We start from the raw sequence: 14,534 nt of genomic DNA on the forward strand, positions 1-14,534 counted from the left end.
CTGTTGGGTAGCAGCACGAAAACCCAAACCAAGCATGGCATGGGGGGGGGGGGGGGGGGGGTGATTGTGTAATAATATTGGAAGTAGTAATACCTTGCATTTAAATGTACTTTATACCTTATAAGGTTCTTTCTTGCCCATTTGATCTTCAGAAAAACCTTATGACAGAAATTTGGCAGCCATTGTTCTCTCAGGATTAAAGGTGAAGAGACTGAGACTCAAAGAGGCTTAGGAAGTTGTACAACCAACATCACACTTTTAGTACGTGTGGAAATAGAATTTCAGACTATAAGACCCAAGTTCTGTCTCCTAGACCACACTTTAAAAAGAAAGTGCCACATGCCATTGACTTTAAGGAACTAAGCCATTATGAAGAATTTTCTCTAGAAGAGTAAAATCCATACATTTTAATACTGTCCAGTGCACAGCCTAAGTATGGAAAGTGTTTGCTATTTTTGTGAAGAGCACACGTACAAGTTTACGACAACAAATCCCATGATTATGTACAACTCTAATGCACCAATTTTTTAAAAATGTGGAAAAAAAGAAAATTAAAAAAAAAAAAAAAACAGTGAAGAAGCCCTAGAGCTTCATCAATGCATTGCCACACACTGCAGTACAGCACACACACACACACACACACACAAGCACTCTGCCGAATCGGGCACCTTTCTCTGACCAAGTCAGTTGGTCACTGTTTGGTAGATAACAGCCAAGTGCACCTTAGATTCTACACTATGAATGGGGTGTGTGTGCGTGTACATGTGTGTATGCATGTTTATTTAGCATGTGTGTGCACTTAGTCTGTGGTATAGTAAAAGGAGAGTGATGGTTTGGTAATTCTTGTAGAATGGTTTTTAATTCAGAATCAATCACAAGCAAATAGGGAACCTCAATCAAGAAAGCAACTTCTTGCCCAGAGTTTCCAGTTCTTCTTCTGTGAAACAAGAGAACTGGACTGAGAGTTCTCAATTCATTGATGTCACCATGGACTCATCACAGAGCAAAGTAGGCAAAGTTAATCATCTGCCGAGCTCTGAGTGTCTTGCCCAGGGCATATGTGCTGATCAGCATTATGCCACCTCAAGAAAGATGGTAAAGTTCTCATTGTCATAGTCTGACTTTATTGTCATAGCATCACTGCTTCCAAGAAGTAAAATTTGAATTATATACCTTGTATGACTAGATTATCTATCAATTATTAAAATACAAAGTAGTGGCGGGGTCATGGCTCAGTGGTAGAGCACTTGTCTAGCACATGTGAGGCACTGGGTTCGATTCTCAGTACCACATAAAAATAAAAAAATAAAATAAAGGTATTGTGTTCATCTACAACTGAAAATATTCTTTAAAAAATACAAAGGAAATGTTCCCTCCATCTTTGAATATTCTGTCTGAAAACTCTCTCCTGTCTTCACCACAGCATCACCTACAACATCAAAAAAATCGGTACCCCTGAATAGCACCCATCCCCGCAAGGTCACAGTGCAGTGAGGGGGGCCACTGCAGAGCTGCTTGTGATGAAATTATGCATGTTGGTTCTGGTCTTTATATCCATTTCAAAGCAAATGGAACATTACAGGAACAATTATACATAATTGAAATTGTAAGATCGCCAAGATTAAATCCTAGGTATGATACAGTGTATCTTTTAATGCGACTTTAGTCCTTTTCCATTTGGCAAACACAACTCCTTGGCTGGCCACCTAGACTTTCACAATAACATTGTCCAGCACACGGCTCAAGTTTGGAGAGATTTTGCTACTCAAGTTGCAAAAAAAGAGATAACCAAGCCCATGTTTTGGGAATCCCAGCCTTCTAGTGGTTTCTTTGATTAGGGTGATTTTTATACCCATTTCTCTGAGCTACTTCTTAGAGCCATCAACTGTCCAACCCTACACCTTCACCTACCCCACCCCCCAAAACCAATAATAGATTCCGCCTTGTTACCCTGCCTTTTAGCCTACCAACTGCTCCTCCGGGCCTCACCTCTTCCTTGTTGACATTGCTGTGTCAGCCGTTGACATGTGGCCAAGATAACCAGGAGTTTAGTCCATCTTACATTGTAATGAATAATAATTATTGTAGGATGCTGTCAGTCACCTCTGCAGCTCCAGGTCACTCCATGATACAGTGTGTGTTCTCTAGTTCTGCCTAGTCCCAGAATGACATCATCTTTTCTATCTTGTCTTACAAATTTGCATTCCTCTTTGATTAACTTCACGTCTACTGATTCTTCATGCTTCGTCATCATAGTAAAGTATTTCTGCTCATTTATGGAAGCAGGAGCCAAGAGGAGTTTTTTTAATGGTATCTCCACTTTTCCCCTAAATTTAGTTACTCTAAACTGTGTATCAGACTGTAAGCACGTGTATCCAGTTACTATGGGTAAGAATGCTGTCCCTCGGTAAAATACAAGCAAATAAGATGTGATCGATTTTTATACATATTTATGGACAATTATAAAGTTCTTTATTCCAGCTATTGATACTTAAATTCATTGTAATCGTTGTTTAAAATCTGTGGGTATGGTAGAACTTGGCTGAGAATCCATCTGATCCTGGGCTTTTCTTTGTTGGTAGGCTTTTGATGGCTTCTTCAATTTCCTTACTTGAAATTAGTCTGTTTAAATTTTCTATGTCCTCCTGGTTCAATTTTTCCTCCATGTCTCTAGGAATTTGTTGATATCTTCAAGATTTTCTAGCTTATTGGACTATAAATTTTCAAAACAGTTTCTGATTATCTTCTTATTTCACTAGTGTCTGTGGTCATGTTTCCTTTTTCATCATGGATTTTAATAATTTGAGGGTTTTCTCTCTTTTGGTTAGCTTGGCTAAGGGTTTATCAATTTTGTTTATTCAAAGAACCAACTTTTTGTTTCGTTGATTTTTTTTTAATTTTTTAAAATCTCAATTTCATTGATTTCAGCACTGTTTTTAATTACTTCCTGTTTTCTATGATTTGAGCATTGACTTATTCTTTTTCTAGGGTCTTGGGATATAAGTGTTAGATTAGTTAGTTAATCTTTCTCTCTTTTTTTTTTTTTTTTTGTCTTTCTATTCTTTTAATGTATGAGCTCAGTGCTATGAACTTTCCTCTTAAAACTGCTTTCATAGTGTTCTCTGTTCTCATTTACCTCTAAGTATTTTCTTTTATATCACCTCTGATTTCTTCTGCTATCCATTCATCATTCAATAGTGAATTATTTAGCCTCCAGGTATTAGAATAGTTTCTATTTTTATCTTATCATTTTATTCAATTTGATCTGATAGAATGCAGGGTATTAAGTCTATTTTTTTTTATTTGTTAAGAGTTATTTTGTGGCCTGATATGTGGTCTATTTTAGAAAAGTTCCATGTACTACTGAAAAAAAAAAAAGTAACCAGTCATTGATGGATGAAATATTCTCTGTAGTCTCTAAACTAATTTTATTTTTTAGTTCTGTAGCTTCTTTATTAATTTTTTGTTTAGAAGATCTGTCTAGTAATGAGAGAAGTATGTTAAAGTCATCAGTATTATTGTGTGTGCTCTATTTGGTTCTTGATATCGAGAAGAGTTTGTTGGTTGTATGAAGATTCTCCACTATTGGGGCATAAAACTCAAAGTGGATCAAAGACCCAGGAATTAAACCAAAAACCCTGCATATAGTAGAAGAAAATGTAGGCTCAATACTCTACCATGTCAGGATTGGGATCTGACTTCCTGAACAAGACTCCTAAAGCACAAGAAGTGAAATCAAGAATCAATAAATGGGATGGCATCAAAATAAATAGCTTCTTCACAGCAAAGGAAACAGTCAAGAATGTGAAGAGAGAGCATATAGAATGGGAGAATATCTTTGCCACATGGATCTCAGACAGGGCATTAATTTCCAGAATATATAAAGAATTAAAAATACTTAACACCAAAAAACAACCCAATCAATAAATGGGCAAAGTAACTGAACAGACAGTTCTCAAAAGAAGGAGTGTAAATGGTCAACAAATATATGAAAAAGTGTTCAACATCTCTAGAGAGAATTGAGAATTAAAATTACAGAGATTTCATCTCACTCCAGTCAGAATAGCAATTATCAAAAATACAAGTAACAATAAATGTTGGTGAAGATATGGTGAAAAATTTACGTTCATACATTGCTGATAGGACTACAAATTGATGCATCTACTCTGGAAAGCAGCATAGAGATCTCCCATAAAACTAGGAATGGAATCACCATTAAACCCAGCTATCCCACTTCTTGGTATATATTTAAAATGTAGGATTTAAAATGAGTATACTGGGGGCTCGGGTTGTAGCTCAGTGGTAGCGCATTTTGCCTGGCATGTATAACGCACTGGGTTCGATCCTCAGCACCACAAACAAATAAATAAAGATACTGTGTGTCCATCTCCAACTAAAAAAAAAAAATTAAAAATAAATAAATAAAAATAAACAAAATGAGTATACTGCAGTGCCACAGCCACATCAATGTTTTATCACAGCTCAGTTCACAATTAGCTAACCTATGGAGCCAACCTGTGTGCCCTTCAACAGATGAATGGATACATAAAATGTGAGATATATATATATGTGTGTGTGTGTATATATATATATATATATACACACACACACATACATACACACACACACAAAACTTGGCCCTTAAGAAGAATGACTTTATTACATTTTATTACAGTAAATGGATGGATCTGGAGACTATCATGCTAGGTAAAATAAGCCAGAACCCAAAACCAAAGTTCACTTGTTTTCTCTGATATGTAGAAACTCACCCACAATAAGTAGGGGAGAATAAGAATAGAAGTTCATTGGATTAGACAAAGGGGAATGAAAGGAAGGGATGGGGGGATAGGGAAAGAAAAGACAGTGTGGATCTGACATGATTTTCCTATGTACCTATATGAATTCACCACAGTAAATTCCACCATCGTGTACATCCACATAATGAGGTCCTAATTAGAAAAAGACATATTCCATGCTTGTATAATTATATCAAAATAGATTCTACTATCATATATAACTAAAAACAAAACAATAACATAAAATAAAATTTGTGAGGTTTTTAAATATTTTTTTCTTCTTTGAAATGGGGTTCTTACTGTGGTAGCCAGGTTGGTCTCAAATTCATGAGCTTAAGTGATTCTTCCACCTCAACCGACCACATAGCTGGGACCACAGGTGTATACCACCATGCCCAGCTTAAAATTGTTTTTATTGTGGAAAATTTCAAATATGTAAGGATATAGAATACTATATTGGTAAGTCCATATGTGCTCTCATTTAGCTTCAACAAATGTCAAGACATGACCAGGGTTTTTTTCATCTGTACCCCAACTCATTACTCTTTACCCTCCACTGCACAACACAGCTATTATATCATTTCATTAACAGTGTACCTGTTTTTTGATGGAAGATTAACTGCATGATGTACAACATTTAATCTACAGTCAGATTTATTCCAATTAACCTTTTATAACTAATTACTTCAGACTTTTCTCTTTATGCAAGTATAGAAATGTAACTACGTGTGTAGTTGTTTTTTTAATATTTATTTTTTTAGTTGTAGTTAAACAGAATATCTTTATTCTATTTATTTATTTATATGTAGTGCTGAGGATCAAACCCAGGGTCTTGCACATGCTAAGCAAGCGCTCTACCGCTGAGCCACAACCCCAGCCCCATGTAGTTATGTTTTTATGTGTTTTATTTAAAATGAATAGTTGGTAGAAACCTTCCTTTTTCACGTACGGATAAATTATAAAAATCTTTCTCTCACAAAGGAAGGAGCTACTTCATTCTTTTTAGCTGCTGCAGAGAATTACATCAGGTGAATATGTCATAATTTTAACCAATCCATTTGATAGATGTGTAGGTTTCTTTTTGTATTTTTCTAGCACAGAGCTCCATGAGCATCACTGTGTATCATATTTGAATACCTATAGATTTCTGTGAGCATAGATTTAGAAAAGGAATTGCTAGCCCAGTGTGGTGGCACTCACTTGTAATCCCAGTAACTCCGGAGGCTGAGGCAGGAAGATTGCAAGTTTGAGAACAAGACTCAGCAACTTAACAAGGCCCTAAACAACTTAGCAAAACCCTGTCTCAAAAAATAAAAAGAGCTGTGGATGTGGCTCAGTGGTTAGGCACCCCTGGGTTCAATCCCTGGTACAAAGAAAAGAAAGAAAGGAAGAAAAGGAATTGCTAGATCAGGCATCTTTTAGGGGAAGAAAAAGGAAATGACTCTACCCTGCTGTTCCATACTGGTACCTTGCTCTAACCTGTGCTCTGATGCTAATGAGTACCAATTTGAAGAAAACCCTAGGTGGGTGTGAGGCAAATAAGGAACAATATATTGTTCAGAAAATCTAAAAAGTAAGTGGGTGTGTTCAAATGCTGGACAATGAGGACCTTTATGCATAACTGACATCTCCAAGACATCGCAGAAGCCAGAGAGCCAATGAGCGAGATTGTTGCCAGGCTACACAGAAGGCAGAGGGATGGGTGGACTGGCGGGGGTGTTGGGCTGTGTGTAAAGGACAACATAATAACAGTGATAATCCTTTACATTTGTACAACACTTTACAGTTTACCCAGGGCTTTCATGTCCATTTTCTAATTGAAGTTGCACAATAGCCATGTGCAAAAATTTGAACTGCCAAAAATATACAATAGGATTTCTGTGGGTGGACATTATGGAATCTACAATAACAAAAATGTGGAAATAGTGTTAGCCCATACAGGACAAGATCACTGGCTGGACCAAAACATCATATAAGACCTAGGAGGGTGCAGACTAGGCAGCCTCATGGGGCTGCAGTGGTGTACTCTTTCCATCAGCCACATGCTCATTAGCATCTTTCCAGGAATGTGGGATAGGTCACTTCCAAGCGGCTCTGTGAGAGCCACCTGGAGACCGTGTTCTTACCCCCAGAGATTCTGACTCAGTGGGTTTGAAGTGGAGTCCAGAAATCATGCACTTGAATTCTGCTGTCATATATAACAAATTAGAATAAATAATAAAAATTTTTAAAAGATATGAATATTCTGGAGTGTAATTGCATAGCATGTTAACTAAGTATGTCATTTTTTTAATGATTGAAAACTGCTAAGTGAGTAGATCCTAATGTTCTCACTGTTAAAAAAAATGTGAGATGATGGATATGTTAATTAACCTGATATAAACACTTAACAATATATACATAAATAAAAACATCAAATTGTACACCAAAATACACACAATGTACATTTCTTAAATACACCTTAATAAAGCTGATAAGAAATTAAAAAAAAGAAATCATGCACTTGAGCAAGCTCTCCCTGATGCTGATAGGCAGCCAGGTTTCTAAGCCACTGTTCTGGAAGAATCTTGGAGAACCGCAACTAGTGGAATTTACTCTACCCATCTATAGACAGATGAGACTACTTCACACCTAAGTCAGTGGACCTGGGTTGAGGAAAAGAAAACCAGCCAGTCCAGTTTAGTGTACTGCAGGATATATATGGGAGGCATATAAAATACACATATGTACCTGAGTTGTGGCAAAGAAGGTTCTTCGTGCAAATAAAATTTCTGAAGACTTTAAAATAATTTAAAATTTTACACCAAAGGCTATTTCAAGATATGGTGAATTGGGGTTGGAGGCATGTATTGCTTAGAGTTCTTAGAGTTGAGTTCTGGCCTACAGAAGCTATTTTAGAGAGGACCAAACCCTGAACTTAAAGTCAGAGGACCCTGGGTAGGGGCCCTGCCAGATGACATCCCAGGGAGGGCCTTCCACACAGGATCTCATCTCTCGGCCTTGTTTTCCTCTTGTAAAAAATGCACTTCTCTCTCACTGTGATAGCAGTGACCTTCTCCTTTGCCCACTATAGTTATCTCCACCCATCCTTCTCGAGTCACCTCCTAGTCTGAGCCACCACTCAGCCTCTGACTTAATTTCTCCTCCTTTCGCAATCCTTTTTTTTTTTAACATTCCCAGATTGCTCACAAAAGCCAAAAGCGTAAGCTTGTGTGTGTGTCTGTGTGTCTGTGTGATGTAACATATTTGGGAAGCACACAGGGGTATATAAAATATACATGTGTACCTGAGTTTCCTCATTCTACTCAATTCAGGAAAATTTTGAACTCTTCATTGTTTCTTTTCTGTGATCTCTTTTTTCTTTCCTAGAAAATGGATTTATGAACTAGCCTTGCAACTAAGCACTTACAGGAACCCACAAAAATCTTCACCCACCTGTTCACACTCATACACAACCTTTCATGCCACAACATCTTTATTCCTCTTTAATGTTTTCCCTGCCCTTACCTTAACTCTGTGATCACCTTGGCTGTAAATATTGATGTTTGCCCTTGAAGCTGAAAGTAAAGTAAAAAAGTAGAGGAAATAGAAATAAGAAGGCACTGGTGCTCAACTATCATGGAGACTGAGATTTCAGACTTCTCCTCATCTGTACTAAATGGATATTTAATCAGATGAATGCAAACATGATTGCAATCAGGGATTTGTCCTACCAAATGTCTGTAAATGCACCATGTTAAAAATGATAACCATCAAACCTCTTTCCCATTCCTTTGTAGTGAAAACATTGTTCAATCCAGCTCCTGCCATTGCTGACCTGGATCCGCAGTTCTACAGCCTCTCGGACGTGTTCTGCTGCAATGAAAGCGAGGTAAGGATGAACTGGGGTGGCCATTCTTTGAGAAACTGGAAGACTTGCATGTAAGGGGATAAAGCAGAGGCAGGATGAACTACGTCGATTGGATCACAAGTGTCTTAGACATAATGATCACAGATTTTTCAGTTTGCTGGGGTGTGAAGAAAAGGAAATCAGTAAGTTCTGGGGGTTGGGGGAATTCTTTGAGTCACCTCCTTAATGTGGTACTTATCAAACCCGTTAGTTAGTCCCCTCCCTGCCCTCACACTCTGGTGTTTTGTTTTCTTTTCTAATTATTTCATATTCTGTGAACTAATTAGCATTAGAGTTGCCAGGTTGAGCAAATAAAAATACAGATGCCCAGATAAATTTGAATTTCAGATAGTCAGTGAATAATATACCAAACATACTTACACTATAAAATTATTGGTTGTTTATCTGAAATTCAGATTTAGCTGAGCTTCCTGTATTTTATCTAATGACCCTAGTTAGTATACAACTCCTGGCGTGACTGCTGCCTTCTGTGGTGAGACCCCATGACAGCACTGGTGGACAGACAAAGGTTCTTCATGATGCCGCAGCAAAGTCCTTGGGGGCCACTGCATGAGGGCAGCAGCCTCTGAGTCCATCTGAGGGTCATAATGTACACATCTGCACAAAATCTCTCCCAGTATGTTGATATGAGGCTATTGTCAGTATTTTTAGGAAGAAAATTCAGTATTTCCTCCTTTTTATAGGTTAGACAGCATTAGACCAGAGCTCTCTCCCATGATTGGGATGCAGGACCTGCAGACACATTGGCAAATGCGACATGCGCATAGAGAACGTCATTAATGAACTGTAAGGTCATTTGCCATTTAGTTCAAAGGCTGAATGAAAGTCTCTAGGATTTCTTGACCTGCTTTTTTGATAATTTCATCTTTTAGAACATAGAGGACACAAAAAAGAAGACTGCTACATGGAAACTAATTTAACAAACCACAATAGGTTATGCAATATTTCGAGCAACCACCATAGCGAGGCATTGGACTAAGAAAAAGGAATTGTGGGAGAGAGTGACCATTTCACAATAAGAGGTTACGTTACCCTCAACTGCCAAACTGGCTCAGATTTCCCTGCTAGATACTTACACAGCACTCTAGGTATTCTTTAAACACTCATCACGGCCTAAATTTATTTATTCAGTCCTCCTATCTTCTCCATTAAATTACAAGTTCCATGAGGACAGGGCACCTGTCTTATTCACTTGTATCCCCGGTAGCCATCCCTATGTGTATATGTTATCAATTGCTGAGTAATAAATTACCCCCCCAAATGAATTGGCTTATAACAATAATTATTGTCATTCGTAGTTTCCATGTATCAGGAATTCAGACAGAACACAGTATGGTTTATCTCTGCTCCATAATGCTTGGGCCCTCCATGGGAGACTCAAAGGCTGAGGGATGGAATTATCTGAAGTCTTTTTCACACATATGCTTGACAGTTTGGTGCTGGCTGTTAGCTGGGGGCATGATGGGGCTGTGGGCCACTTATACATGGCCTTTCCTTGTGTCCTGGGATTCCTCACAATATGGTAGCTGTTTTCCCAGATCCCAGCATTGAGAAAGAGAGAGTGCAACAGACAGAAGTCATGATGTCCTTTTACTTAGCTTCAGAAGTCCCACAGCATCATTCTGTCCCATTCTGTTGGTTGAAGAAGGAAGGTTCACCTTGGTACCCCACCTCTCAACAGAAGACTGCATTGTCATAGTGTAAAAAGTGCATGCACAACATTCATATGGTTATCTTTGGAAAATAACATCTGCTACATTGTACCTTACAAAGTTGGCACCTAGTAAATGCTTATTAAATGCATGAACACGGGTCTTTAAGAAAATTAGTTTCAAAAATTCTATCAAAAAAAAGAAAAACTTTAAAAGTTTTAATGTTCTTATAGATTGATTCAAATAATTCTCACTAATAATGTACATTCATGCTTAAGATATTGCCTCTGTTTCAAACCTAAATCATTGATATATAAGTATTTTTTAAAAAATGGGGCTAGAGTTGTGGCTTGGTGGTAGTGAACCTGCCTAGCATGTGTGAGGCACTGGGTTCAATCCTCAATACCACATTAAAAAATAAATAAATAAAGTTATTATGTCCATCTACAATAAAAATATTTTTTAAAAAAGGAAAGAGAAGAAACAACGAGCTGGGCACAGTGGGCACACTTGTAATCCCAGCAACTCTGGAGACTGAGGCAGGAGGATTGCAAGTTAGAGGCCAGCCTGGCCAACTTAGCAAGACCCTGTTCAAAATAAATTAAAAAGGGTAGATATAGCTCAATAGTAGAGTACTACTAGATTTAATCCCAGCACCACACACACAAAAACAATAAAAAGATACTCAGAAGCTTCAAAATAAGATTAAATAACTCTACAGATCAAATTATAACAGTTTCACAGAGCATTCAGCCCTTGGTGTGCTGTACAGGAAGCCGGGAAGCTGGGAGAGTGATGGCCATCTCACATCCTTAGGTAACCGGCACTAAAAGTGGACCACATGGGGGAGACGAGTGGTGCCCATAGCTGGAAACCACGCATGCTGGCCTGGCTGGCCTGTGAACAATAAGAGGTGGAAGAAGCTGCTACCCCTTCCACAAGGCTACAATATATTTAAGGCTCCCACCAGAGATGACAGGAGGACAGAGACACTGCCTCTGAGGAGGAGGGAAACCAACAATGACTTTCATTGTCAATGTCCCAATCACTGAAAAGCAGGAACTCTTTATGACCAGTATAATACCTTGCTCTGGTTTTGAGATCCGTGGACGCCTGATAAATAGAACCCTAAAACCTCTAGAAAGGTAGAGATGGGCCAGGTGGGAGGTGAACTATGAAGACTCTCCTTCTGACAGCAAGGAGAGTGAGCCTGCTCACAAAGCAGCAGACACACCAGCAACCAGCAGAGTCGGCAGTCTGAAGAGGAAATTCAAATAATAAAACAATGCAAGGAAAGACTGTAAAGTAAACATGATTAACGTTTGTTGAAGAAGAAATTGTGAAAGAAAAACAGAATCAAAGCAATAATATGTAAATATGAGAAACAACTCATTAGACATCTTGAAAACAAAAGTGGTCACTGAAAAAAATTTTACATCATTCATGAAAAAATAAACATTAGGTGGGCTGGGGTTATGGCTCAGTGGTAGAGCACTTGCCTGGCACGTGTGAGGCACTGGGTTCAAACCTCAGCACCAAATAAAAACAAATAAATAAAGTATTGTGTCCATCTACAACTAAAAATTATTCAAATAAATAAGTAAATAAACAAACATTAGGACTGGGTATGTAGCTCAGTCATAGGGCGCTTATCTAGTATATGTGAGGCCCTGGGTTCAATCACCAGAACTGCAATAAATAAGTAAACACATTGGAATAAGGAAATAGTGAATTGGAAGATTCTTAATCCATTCACTTAGAGATAGAAAATTCAGTTCACCAAGAAAGCAGGGCAGAAAGAAAAATATTTTAAATATTAAAGAAGAATATTAGAGAGAGATGGAGGTTTGAGAGGTCCCATTGCATCTAATTGGAGTAAAAGGAGAACTGTGGGAACTCAAGAAAAGCAATACTGGAGGAAAACCTGCAAGGTGCTTTCTAAAACTGAGAAAAGACACAAGTCCCCAGGTCAAAAGTGTATAAAAGTGCCATGGAGGGCTGAGGCTGTAGCTCAGTGGTAGGGCGCTAGCCTGGCATGTGTGAGGCACTGGGTTCGATCTTCAACATCACAGAAAAATAAAAAGTATTGTGTCCACCTACAACCAAAATATATATATATATACATATAAAAAAAGTGCCATGTAAAATAAACAAATCTGATTCTCTACTTAGGTACATTTTAATGGAACTGCATAAAACTGAGAATAAAAACAAAAATATTTTTAAATGATCAGAGGGAAAAAGAGATTAAATGTAAATGACAAGAATAATCATATCATCAACACAAGAGAAAAATATTTGTTAAACAATATTATGTGAGAGATAATTTAATTTCTTTAAAGAAAACTGTCTTGGGCTGGGAATGTAGCTTGGTAGACTGCTTGCTAGCATGTGCAAGGCCCTGGTTGCTAGCATGTCAATCCCTAATAATAATAATAATAATAATAATAATGTATCTGAATCAAATAAAATGTTAAGATTTGTTAAAGTCCGTGGTAGGTAAATGGATGCTGGTTGCATTATTTCCTATGTTAAAAGATTTTTTTCATTAAACAATAGTTTTTGGTTTTTAAAAAATATTTTTAGTTGTAGGTGGACATAATGCCTTTATTTAGTTTATTTAGTTTTTTTTAATGTGGTGCTGGGGATCAAACCCAGTGCCTCACACATGCTAGGCAAATGCTGTACCACTGAACCACAACCCCAGCCCTAAACAGTAGTTTTTTTAAAAGGTTTCTAGAAGGCTAGGAGTAGAGGTGCCTGCCTATAACCCCAACTACTTGGGAGATAGACAGGAGGATCACAAGTTGGATACGTGCCTGGGCAACTTAGCAACAGCCTCTCTCAAAACAAAAAATGAAAAGGAATAGGGATATAGCTCAAGGGTAGAGTGTCCCTGGATTTAATTCCCAGTATTGCAAAAATTAAATTTAAATTAAAAAAAAGTTTTTAAAGACACAAGTTGGTATTTCTGAAAAGAGACCATCCAACTCAATAGATGTAAGTGATCCCAGTAAGGAAAACCAATGCAAAATTTATTTAAAAAAAAAAATAGTATCAGAAGCTCGGCACAGTGGCGCACATCTATAATCCCATCTACTCAGGAGGCTGAGGGACGAAGATCACAAATTCAAGGCCAACGTGGGAAACTTAGTGAGACCCTGTATCAAAATAAAACAAAAAGGGCCGGTCATGTAGCTCAGTGGTAGAGTACTTGCGTAGCACATGTAATACCCTGGATTTGGGATGGGGTTGTGGCTCAACAGTAGCACTACCACCTAGCACATGCAAGGTGCTGGGTTCGATCCTCAACACCACATAAAAATAAATAAGCAAATAAAATGAAGGTATTGTGTGTGTCTGACTATAACTAAAAAAAGTTATTAAAAAAAAAAAAAAAAAAAGACCCAGGGTTTGGTCCCCAGTAGTGGGGAGAAAGGAAGACCTCAAAGTATAACCAACCCAGACTAAAAAGGTCTACACAAAAGATGGTAAGAGGGGGGTCCATGGTCAAGTTGGTGAAGCGTGTGCTAACCTGTACTACTGGGAAAATGCAAACTCAGGATGAGCAGACACTTGTGGAATGATTTATAGATGACAAAAAGCATTGATTTGGACATGAGCAAACCCAAAGAAGACAGATCCATTCTCCAGAAGAGGTAGTGTATGGTTAAATTGTAATAGCAAAAACAGAGAATTTGTTTATCTACTTTCTGAGTCAAAAAGTACCATGTAATTCCTCTAGTGGTTTTTAAACTGCCTATCTCAGAACCAGAGAGATTCCTTGGAGATACTGGGTAGTGCCTGGAGGTTGAGAAAGCAGGACTGGAGCCCCTCACCCCTACTTTAATCATAGGCCTTTTATATTCTGAGAGAGAAATACTGATCCTGTGCAAGCCCTCCCACCCCTGCCCTGCATTTTGCAGATTGTCAGTGACCAGGGAAGGTCACAGAGTCAGTGAATGCCAGGGCTTCTGCCATCGGTGCCTCTCTTCTCTGCCTTCAGCGGCTCCAGTAGAAACAGCTGAGCAAAAATAATGAGTCGTCTGCAGCCAGGGAAGGCTAGTAACCAGTTAACTAGTAACTGAGAAAGGCACCATGGCCCAGGAGACACCTGGAAGAATCATATCCTTAGATGCTAAAAAAAAAAAAATATATATATATATATATGTACAA

At 38.1% G+C, this 14,534-nt stretch overlaps 1 protein-coding gene across 9 annotated transcripts in view; it reads left to right on the top strand.

Annotated features, from left to right (window-relative positions):
- Positions 1 to 14,534, top strand: part of Rbks (ribokinase) — an 87,322-nt gene that overhangs the window by 38,755 nt on the left and 34,033 nt on the right. For all 9 annotated transcript variants that reach the window (XR_007348142.1, XR_007348141.1, XM_015479820.2 and 6 more), the window contains exon 6: positions 8,576 to 8,667. Coding sequence is in view for 7 of the 9 variants with exons in the window: in XM_015479820.2 (XP_015335306.1) it covers positions 8,576 to 8,667 (92 nt within the window). In the remaining 2 variants the exon portion in view is untranslated. The remainder of the gene's footprint in view (positions 1 to 8,575; positions 8,668 to 14,534) is intronic.

Source organism: Marmota marmota, unplaced genomic scaffold, assembly GCF_001458135.2.
Source record: "Marmota marmota marmota unplaced genomic scaffold, marMar, whole genome shotgun sequence".
Taxonomy (NCBI): Eukaryota; Metazoa; Chordata; class Mammalia; order Rodentia; family Sciuridae; genus Marmota; species Marmota marmota.